The sequence below is a fragment of the Solea senegalensis genome, unplaced genomic scaffold (assembly GCF_019176455.1).
Source record: "Solea senegalensis isolate Sse05_10M unplaced genomic scaffold, IFAPA_SoseM_1 scf7180000014701, whole genome shotgun sequence".
Lineage (NCBI taxonomy): Eukaryota > Metazoa > Chordata > Actinopteri > Pleuronectiformes > Soleidae > Solea > Solea senegalensis.
Window position 1 is genome coordinate 96,706 of NW_025321100.1, and position 10,124 is coordinate 106,829.

A 10,124-nucleotide genomic window follows, 5' to 3' on the forward strand; every position below is an offset into this window, starting at 1 on the left:
CAGGTGGCAGTATTGAAACACTTTGTTTGTTTCGCCACTAACAGTCGAAGAAGAAAGGGGGCGTGGCCTCTTGAGACGGTTTAAGATGACGAAGCTGCAAAAGTGCAGAGAGTCGTGACCGCTGAGGAGAACAACGACAACAACAACAATAATACTCATTATTATTATTATTATTATTATTATAATAATCATAATAACTATAAGAGAAGAGGCTTCATTAGCGTCACGTGCTCTGAAGCAGTGTCACGTGCTGTGAAGCAGCAGACTCATTCATGCCTGCACAGGTGAGTGTCTGCTAGCGTGTTTGTTACTTGGTGTAAAACAGCGTGTGTGTGTGAGCGAATATACGTCACACTGTTCCACTTTATGAAGATACGTCGCCGCTCTTGATAGAAACACGTACAGTTGTCAGTTGTGCACGTGGACATGCGTATGGCTGCTCTGTCATGAGTTTGCACGAGGATGAAGATTAAACTTCTTTAGAACTATGACAAACAAGTCGTTGGTAATGTGTTTATCAACAGACCTGAGAGCAGCACTCAACATGACTCACTCCACATTCACCAAAGTCATTTAGTTTGTCTGTGATGGTGTCAAAGACCAAATATGACATTATGACATTAAATATGACATGATGGAACTCAACAACATGTGATTAACATGAGACACTCACGTGATTCCATTCATCTGTTTCAGGTCAGTTTGTAACTTTATTTAAATGAAGAAAAGTAAAGTTCTTCATCACAGATGTTATGATTACATTGATTCATTAGATCAACGACTGCAACGGTTTAGTGATAATTCACCGACGACTGCAACGGTTTAGTGATAATTCACCAACGACTGCAAAGGTTTAGTGATAATTCACCAACGACCGCAGCAGTTTAGTGATAATTCAGTGTTTTAACGACTTTTTCATTGTCAGATTGTCAGGAAATGTGTTTAAAACACTGATTTTAAATATGATTGAAATATTAACTGAATATGTGATCATAATATACTGCAGGATTTATATTCAGATAAAGACAAAGTGTTCATGTGATCATCAGCAGTGTGTTCACCCTCCTCAGGTGTTGGTGTTGTACTTTGCTAAAAGTGCAGAGTTGACCGGTGTGAAGCAGGAAGAGGTCGCCGCCGTGCCAACACCAATCAGCAGCCGGGACCTTTGGAACCTGTTGCTACGGCGACACCCACGGTACAAAGCACTTTGTGATGTTGACTGTAACTGTGTTTAAAACTGTGTTCCTTTCCTTATTTACTTCATATTTTAAATGACGACATCGTTTGTGTTTGTTATCACAGCAGCAGACATTTAGTGGACTTCATGTGTGTGTGCAGGAATTCTTAAATTTCCCAGGTTTCTTGAATGCATCTTGAAGCTGCTCCTCTAAGATCCCACAGAAGGAGTTAAATTTACCAGGGTCTTTGAATGCATCTTTGAAAGTGCTCCTACACTGTGTGCCCTGCATTACTGTCACTAGCGCTCATGTGTCCAGTGTATTTGTCTTTTCTTTGTGTGTGTGTGTGTGTGTGTGTGTGTGTGTGTGTGTGTGTGTGTGTGTGTGCGAGCAGACTGTGTGCGCTGCAGGACCACGTGGTGCTGGCGGTGCGTCAGGAGTACGTTGCCATCGGCGACCAGGTGCTTGTGTCCCTGGTGGACGGGGACGAGGTGGCGGTGGTGCCGCCTCTCAGCGGAGGATAGAACACGAGGCAGACGGTAAGAAATCATGATCTTCACTTCATGAAATCACGTATGCGATGAATCCTGTTACAAATGTAGTTCCAAATATAAGTGTCAACATTGAGTGTGATATTTGTGTTTAGAAATGTCAGAGGAGCAGAGCGACGCCCTGAAGCTGAGCCATGATTGGCTCTCAGTACAGGAAGTGGTGGATGCCGTCAACAGCGCTTCCTGTGGAGCTGTTTCAGTGTTTATAGGTAATGAGATGTAATGTTTGAAAACAGTCACACATGTTTCCATTCATTCAAACACTTTCTGTACTTTGTTAACATATAATAGAATAGAATATTAATATAATAATAGAATATTTTTGGATTGATTGTATTCTCTTCTTCTCTGGCTGTGGTGTGTGGGAGGAGTTTAAACTCACCTGTGTTTGTCTTTTTTCCCTTTTTACAAATGAAATCATTAATCAGTGTTACAGCTGCGTCCTCTAAAAACAAAACTCTGACACATTCTCAGTGTTACTGTCATTAAAACAGACAAACAAATCTGAAATGTCCCGACACGCGTGTGTGTGTGTGCGTGCACAGGTACGACCCGTGAGGACGTGGTGGGCGGCGGCAGGAAGGTCAGCGCTCTGGTGTACGAGGCGTACGAGGCGATGGCTCAGTCCGAGTTCTCTAAAGTGTGCGCTGACATCAGGGAGCGATGGCCGTCTGTGACGCACATCTGTGCTCACCACAGACTGGGGTGAGGCTCTGACCGTGCTAATGTGCTAACTGCTAACATCAGTCTTCCCTGTGTCCCTCGTGGGCTTCTGTATACAGAGTGTGGTCCAACATGTGGCGCTGACACTGCTCCTTACTTTACTCACTGGACCAAATTCTCTTCATAGGTGTGTGAAAGTAGGCGAGGCCAGTGTTGTCATGGCGATCTCCTCTCCTCATCGCCATGACGGCCTGCAGGCGATTCAGCACTGCATCGAGCAGCTGAAGGCCAACGTCCCCATCTGGAAAAAGGTACTGACACACGCGCGCGCACACACACACACACACGCGCACATCCACACACACACACACGCGCGCGCACTCACCACATTTACACTGTAAAACATTAGTGTTTTGGTTTTTTCGATGTATTTTTGTCACACCTTTTTTTTTTTTACAGCTGCGTAAACTTCATTAAGTTTTGTGCTTGATTGTAAAAGTTGGTTAAGATTAACCTAACCAATGTTATCAGTTTCTCTCACAGAGTCTCAACTGTTTAAAATTCTAAAATCTATTCAAACAAAAAACAACTTAGAAATCCACATGAAACTGAACTATTATTATTATTGTTGTTGTTGTTGTTGTTGTTGTTGTTGTTGTTATTTCCTTCATTACATTGAGTACAGTTTCCATGAAGCATTGTGGGGACTTCAAACATCTATCCTTGACTTTGAGAACGCTCCTGGTTATTCGCTGATCACCGATCATGTGACTCTGATCCACAGGAAGTTTACGATACAGAGGAAGTGAGCTGGAAGGAGAACTCTGAGTGTCCGTGGTCCAGTCACAGAAAACATCAGTGCTGACGTTTGACAATCAGCTGCTGGAAATAAAGACTTTCTGATAAAGGTTATTGATCGTTTCTGATTATCAGTCTGTGTTGTGACCGAGCTTCTCAGTGGTTATGTTGAACATCGTTACGTCACAGGAAGGTCAGAGAATAATGTCCATCACTAAACATGTACACTTAAAGTCCTGTGAGGTGTCAAAACCATGTAAAAAGACCTGAGACTTCACTTCTGTGCCACATTGACTTAAATGTGCTAAGTTCAGGACTTTTATGTTTAGTTTTTAAACTTAAAGAGTGAATAAGAAATGGTTCAAAATAACTTCTTTCTCTTTTGGGCAAAACATGACAATACATCTTAAAATCTCTTGTTACATTCAAGCGTTTTCATGTATTATTTTCTCTTAAACAAGGTTACAGATTAGTAAAGTGTTGTCAATGGTTAAAGGAGCTTCCTCACCTGCTTCACAAGGTCACACAGGGACACTGACGGTGTCATGTTGAATATCCTTCACCTCACTCTCACTTCAGAGTGTGTTGATGAGTCTATGAAGCTTTCACTTTGTCCATTGTGGTCTATTGTAAACACATGGTCTGCTCCTGGTGTACAGTAAATATACACGGCTCACTCTGGAAAGGAAAAAGAAAATACGTCTTCACTTTTATTACGTTTTACCTTTTGTTTTTTAAAAGGTCCAGTATGTAAAATTTAACAAAAGTGAACACACACACATATATATATATATATGTATATATATATGTATATATATATATGTATATATATATATATATATATATATATATATATATATATATATATACATATATATACACACATATAGATATACTTATTATTTGGTTATCTTTACAAAACCAAATAATAAGCTACACACTCACAGCTCACAACACGTGATAACATATACAATGAATTCCTCACCAGTGCAGATGATGTTATTGGCCAGCAGAGGTCGCTCGAGGTCAGATGAACAGTGAAGACGTCCTGGTCCTGGAGCAGAAAGTGAAACTAAAGAGCGGCGTCAGAGGAGAGTGAGACCTGGCAGCATGGAGGTACTGTACACACTTGTTACACACTTACATGTACTCGTAGTTTTATATATACATATACTAACAGTTGTACATGTACTCATAGTTATGTATGTACCAACAGTTCGAGAGCGTTTAACAGAGTCCACCAGAGTCACGTGCACCCGCTCTTAAAGTCAGGTAAACAGGTCCGTGTTGTCGTTTACTCGATTGTTCGACTCTTAACCTCATAAATAACAAATAGTCGACTGAGTGATAACATTTACAGTTCAAACGTGTCACTACGTACGCTGCTGTGTGTGTGTGTGTGTGTCCACGAGCGTGTGTGTCGCGCTCAAAAGTGACTGTACACTAGAAACGGATCCGGTCCAGCCTACATCCAGGACATGATCAAAACCTACACCCCAGCCCGCCCACTCCGCTCTGCATCGACAAACCGGCTCGCTGCCCCCTCACTGAGAGGATCGCAGAGGCGTTCACAGAACTCGAGACTGTTCACTGTCCTCGCTCCCAAATGGTGGAACGACCTCCCCATCGACATCCGGACAGCTGAAAGCCTCCACATCTTCCGACGCCGACTAAAAACACATTTCTTCCGACTCTACCTCGACTAAGACGACAAAAAAAAAAAAAAAAAAAACTTATGACTAGCACTTCATAGTTTGTTCTACTTGAAGCTCTTACTTACTTCTAGCTCTTATTTGTACCCAAATGTTTAAATGCACTTTTGTAAGTCGCTTTGGATAAAAGCGTCTGCTAAATGACATGTAATGTAATGTAATGAAACGGATTCGGGCATTGGGTCACATGACCTGTGTCCGTGAGGCTGCAGCTGCTGTGACTCAAACATACTCAGTGACGTCAGGTCACAGTGTACAGCGTCTGTCCTTAGACTCTCACATCAAAAACCCTTAACCCTGCACAGGGAAGAAACCCTCACATCAAAAACCCTTAACCCTGCACAGGGAAGAAACCCTCACATCAGCAGGTCATGTGATGTGATTACATCACATTTACAGAGAGGGATGAGAAGAAGATGGCGATCAGAAGCATTTAAAAAAGACAGTTATCGATCATCTGGGGTTAGTTCCAGCTCCTCATGTGACCCTCAGAGAAGAACAAGCTGTAGCTTTATATATATATGTATATATATACATATACACATACATATATACACACATATATATGTATATATATGTGTATGTGTATATATATATGTGTGTGTGTGTGTATAGTAATAGTATTATTACATTTGTTGTTGTTTTGTTGTTTCAGTGTATAAAAAACCTGGTTGCCACCATCAATGAAGCTGATTACAGAGACTCTGTCAAACTTAAGAGGATTCTTCAGCGTTACCCTTCCAAGAAAGAAGGTTTCTGCTACAGCGTGAGAGGAGACTTCAAAGTACTGGACCATCTGTCGGAGGATCTGTTAGCGGTGGAGCGTCACTTCACGCCTGACACACGTCAGCGCCGGTCAGACGTGTGGACGCGCCCGCGTTTGTCATGGATTACATTCAGCAGAGACGTGCAGGAGAGCTGGACAGAATCACAGGAGACAGATTTATTATAGAAGCACAGCCACAGCAACGCAGTCACCCGCACAGCACAGTGCAGGTGACCATAAGACCACGCCCCTTCTCCACGACCAGCCCCGCCCACGCTGACCACGTCAGACAGAGGTTCATCACGCTGTACCAGAGAACTGCAGCCGACCTGCAGCTCGCGACGCTCTGTGTGAGTGAACGTGAGCTGCAGGAGCTGCAGAGGACGTTTCCACAGCTGCTCTTTAAACCCAGCCACAAACATGAAGTCACTGTGATCGGACCTTTTGTGTACGTCGCTAGATTACAAGAGATTCTCTCAACACACGAAACACCAGAGCCGAGCAGGAGGGCAGCGAGAGAAGGTCCTGAAGACGAGTCGTGTCCCATCTGCATGGAAACGATCAAAAGAGGCGAGAAAGAGACTCTGCCTTGCAAACACTGCTTCTGCAGAGACTGTCTTCAAAGAGCGTTCCACTACAAGCCTGTGTGTCCCACCTGTGGACGAGTGTACGGCACTTTGACTGGGACGCAGCCTGAGGGAGGAAGAATGACTCACACCACAATCTCATCATCATCGTTGCCTGGATACGACAAATATGGAACCATCATTATCCAGTATCGCATTCCGGCTGGGATCCAAACGGTAAGAGAGCGCTGGACTGTTTCATTTCACCTGTGAAGTGGCGCAGCAGTGAGTTTGGTCCCTCAGGGTTAATGGTGCGATCCATTTGTAGTTGGAACTCGGAATTTCCGAGGTCAGGGGTCATTCCTTCAACAGCTGAGCTCCCTGAACTCGGACGTCTAACTTAAGTTATTATTATTTTTATAATTCAATTTCAGTTCAAAAAAACTGGATCTGGATCCTGCAACCTGCATGATGAGAATACACAGAGAGAGAGGGAAGGAAGGAAGGACATAAACTAGGGAGAGAAAGAGACAAGGTTAATGACATATAAAAAGTCATAATCATATCCTGATTGTGAGAGAGTGAATGTGCGTGTGAAGGCTGTTCTGGAAATGAGTTTGTGAATCAAATGACATTTCCTGGTCAAAAGTAACTCCAAGGTTCCTCACAGTGGAACTGGAAGCCATGGTGATGTCATCTAAGGTGACAATGTCGTCCTTCTGCAGGCGGAGCATCCCAACTGTGGTCAGCCGTACGACGGCGTGACGCGCACGGCGTATCTCCCCGACTCGTCGGAGGGCCGGAGGATTCTGACGCTGTTGAAACGAGCCTTTGATCAGAGACTCATCTTCACCGTGGGTCGCTCCACCACCAGCGGCAGGAACAACGCGCTCACATGGAACGACATCCACCACAAAACCTCAACGTGTGGAGGACCAACCCGGTAAGGACTTGATGTTGTTCATGTGCATGACACACAGAGCAGCACATGTTCAAATCCTGTTGGTTTGAGTGCACAGAGCTGCTGCTGTGAGGCTCTTCTCTGCTGCTGTGAGGCTCTTCTCTTCTCTCTCTTCTGCTGTGAGGCTCTTCTCTTCTCTGCTGCTGTGAGGCTCTTTCTCTGCTGCTGTGAGACTCCTTTCTCTCTCTTCACTTCTCTCTGCTGTGAGGCTCTTCTCTCTCTCTGCTGCTGTGAGGCTCTTCTCTCTGCTGCTGTGAGGCTCTTTCTCTTCTCTGCTGCTGTGAGGCTCTTCTGCTGCTGTGAGGCTCTTCTCTCCTCTGCTGCTGTGAGGCTCAGGAGGCCTCTTCTCTTCTGCTGTGAGGCTCTTCTCTCTCTGCTGCTGAGGCTCTTCTCTTCTCTGCTGTGAGGCTCTTCTCTGCTGCTGCTGTGAGGCTCTTCTCTCTCTTCTGCTGTGAGGCTCTCTCTCTTCTCTGCTGCTGCTGTGGAGGCTCTTTCTCTCTGCTGTGAGGCTCTCTTCTCTCTTCTGCTGAGCTCTCTTCTCTTCTCTGCTGCTGGAGGCCTTTCTCTTCCTCTCTGCTGCTGTGAGACTCTTCTCTCTCTCTCTGCTGCCGTTCTCTCTCTCTCCTTCTCTCTCTCTGCTGGTGTGAGGCTCTTCTCTCTCTTCTCTTGCTGGTGTGAGGCTCTTCTCTTCTCTGCTGGTGTGAGCTCTTCTCTTCTCTGCCGCTGTGAGGCTCTTCTCTTCTCTCTTCTCTGCTGGTGTGTGAGGCTCCCTTCTTCTCTTCTCTTCTGCTGCTGTGAGGCTCTTCTCTTCACTTCTGCTGTGAGGCTCTTTCTCTTCTCTGCTGCTGTGAGACTCTTCTCTTCTCTGCTGCTGTGAGGCTCTCTTCTCTTCTGCTGTGAGGCTCCTCTCTCTTCTGCTGTGAGGCTCTTCTCTCTCTGCTGGTGTGAGGCTCTTCTCTGCTGTGAGGCACACAAGCGTCGTTGGTTTGACCCGAACCAGCTGTGACGTTCTGGACCTCGGCTGAAGTGTAATCATTAAACTGAAGCCTCGCTTTTCTGCTACACTTTAACGGTGCAGATGTTTTCAAATGTGTTTCTAACGTTAAAACTTCAAACTGTTGGAGCACGACACATGCAGGGTGTCAAGAGGGAAGGAATTGGGCTTGTAAGCGGAGGGTTGCTGGTTCAAACCGCAGGACGGGTCAAGGGCAAACCCTTTAAAAAGGCTGGGTTAAATTCACCAATAAAGACATTGTTGTTTTAGTTTGAAAGGTCAGAGGTCAGCATCTATTTGGCCTCTTGAACATTCATTTCATTTCAAGACAATCAGCAGATTTGATATAAATGTGGGAGAAAAACCCGAGCAGTGGATGATAGTTTTCATTTGACGTGACCCTGACTCAGTGTTCAGCATGGTCCATATAAAGTGGTATAACCTCATGTTTGTGATTGTGTTGCAGCTACGGTTACCCGGACCCCGACTACCTGAGTCGAGTGGCAGATGAACTGAGAGCCAAAGGAATTGAATGAGTCACTGAACACATTTGTGTCAGTGTGATGAAGGACATTCATAACTACACCGTAAATCACCAACTATAGCTTTTGTTTGTATTAAGGTAGTAGTGTTGTAATCAATATGATTTATCATATAGTCTGGTTGACTTGTAAACACAACATAGAGGTTAAAAGTATTTTATTAAACCACAGTTCTATTTATTAATGGTCAGTTTGTTTCTATAAAGGACTTTTCTACACTTAATATTATTGGAACCATGTTTTTTATAATCAGTAGAAGCAAAGAAGACAAGTGATGGAATCACTAAACGTGTTTGTGATGAATAAACAGCTGCTGTCGCTGGCGATGTCAAAAAAAGCTGGTGAATAAGTAACGTTTGAAACAGAGAAAGTGTCACACACACACACACACAGAAATCTCTATGTGAAATCCCTCACATGGAACAAAAGCAAAGTTGTAGCTTCAAATAAGAATTTAAATCAGTTGTATGATTAGGCACTTCCAAGCTCATGGTTTATTTTCAAGGGTCAAAGACAGAACACAGATTAGAGGTCCCTTTATTCAGATAGAACACGTATAATCTCCCATTACCAATCCCCCCCCGGCCCTATGCTACATACAATATCAGAGGGTAATCAGTGATCAGCTGTGTCTTTCACATCAGAAGCTGCGTGAAAACAAAACATTTAAAACAGAAAACAGTTGAAACATGGATGAAAGTACAATTTATAAAGTGAATTGAGGCAGAAAGAAACATGAAAGGCTTCGTTTTGGATGGTTTTAAAGCACAAAGTGCACAAAGATGACGCTGACTGTAATTGGGATACAAAATGTCCTTTTGCATTTGTGACTGATATAAATACATAAGTATTCACTCATTTTCTTCTGATTCGCTTTCATGAGTCATCAGTGGATTTATCACATTAACAACAGCGTCTTCCATAATAAAGTACGACTAAACGCGACAGCAGTAAGTCAAATATCATATCTTCATCCTCTGAACTATTAAATATTGTACAACAATGTGCTGATTTTTTAAGTAAGTAACTTTTCTGTGTCTTAAAACTCCTCTTTGACATTTAAGATGAATTAGTGGTGTGACATCTTTTAGAAAAATAGCACGTGAAGCATGAAGTGGAGCGTGGTGAACTCTGACCTCAGTCCTGATGTGAATGCAGCGCAGCATAAGAACCTGCGTCACGTATCTGTTGATGTTACTCAACAGATACGTGAAGTAAAGGCGTATTTTTGCAGGTACAGTTCATGATTATTCTTTAAAAACCTTAATGTTGTTCAGGTTCCAACTTCCATGTTTGTATTTGCTTTCTAATTATTATCATGCAGTGATGTTTCACCGTTGGCAACGATGACCACGGACTCTCTAGATCGTGAACCGGTGACAATGGGCCGATC

At 43.6% G+C, this 10,124-nt stretch overlaps 3 protein-coding genes across 3 annotated transcripts; all 3 read left to right on the forward strand.

Annotated features, from left to right (window-relative positions):
* Window positions 1–222: 222 nt before the first annotated feature.
* Window positions 223–2,702, forward strand: LOC122761383 (molybdopterin synthase sulfur carrier subunit). The gene is made up of 6 exons (XM_044016625.1): window positions 223–284; window positions 1,071–1,195; window positions 1,573–1,717; window positions 1,825–1,938; window positions 2,275–2,434; window positions 2,580–2,702. The coding sequence occupies exons 1-3, from the start codon at window positions 273–275 to the stop codon at window positions 1,700–1,702; spliced, it is 267 nt and encodes an 88-aa protein (XP_043872560.1). The 5' UTR covers window positions 223–272; the 3' UTR covers window positions 1,703–1,717; window positions 1,825–1,938; window positions 2,275–2,434; window positions 2,580–2,702.
* Window positions 1,827–3,304, forward strand: LOC122761382 (molybdopterin synthase catalytic subunit). Its single transcript, XM_044016624.1, has 4 exons — window positions 1,827–1,938; window positions 2,275–2,434; window positions 2,580–2,703; window positions 3,177–3,304. The coding sequence occupies exons 1-4, from the start codon at window positions 1,827–1,829 to the stop codon at window positions 3,255–3,257; spliced, it is 477 nt and encodes a 158-aa protein (XP_043872559.1). The 3' UTR covers window positions 3,258–3,304.
* A 937-nt stretch (window positions 3,305–4,241) lies between these two features.
* Window positions 4,242–9,333, forward strand: LOC122761381 (probable E3 ubiquitin-protein ligase DTX3). The gene is made up of 4 exons (XM_044016623.1): window positions 4,242–4,306; window positions 5,558–6,471; window positions 6,960–7,177; window positions 8,656–9,333. The coding sequence occupies exons 2-4, from the start codon at window positions 5,788–5,790 to the stop codon at window positions 8,723–8,725; spliced, it is 972 nt and encodes a 323-aa protein (XP_043872558.1). The 5' UTR covers window positions 4,242–4,306; window positions 5,558–5,787; the 3' UTR covers window positions 8,726–9,333.
* The last annotated feature ends 791 nt before the right edge of the window (window positions 9,334–10,124 follow it).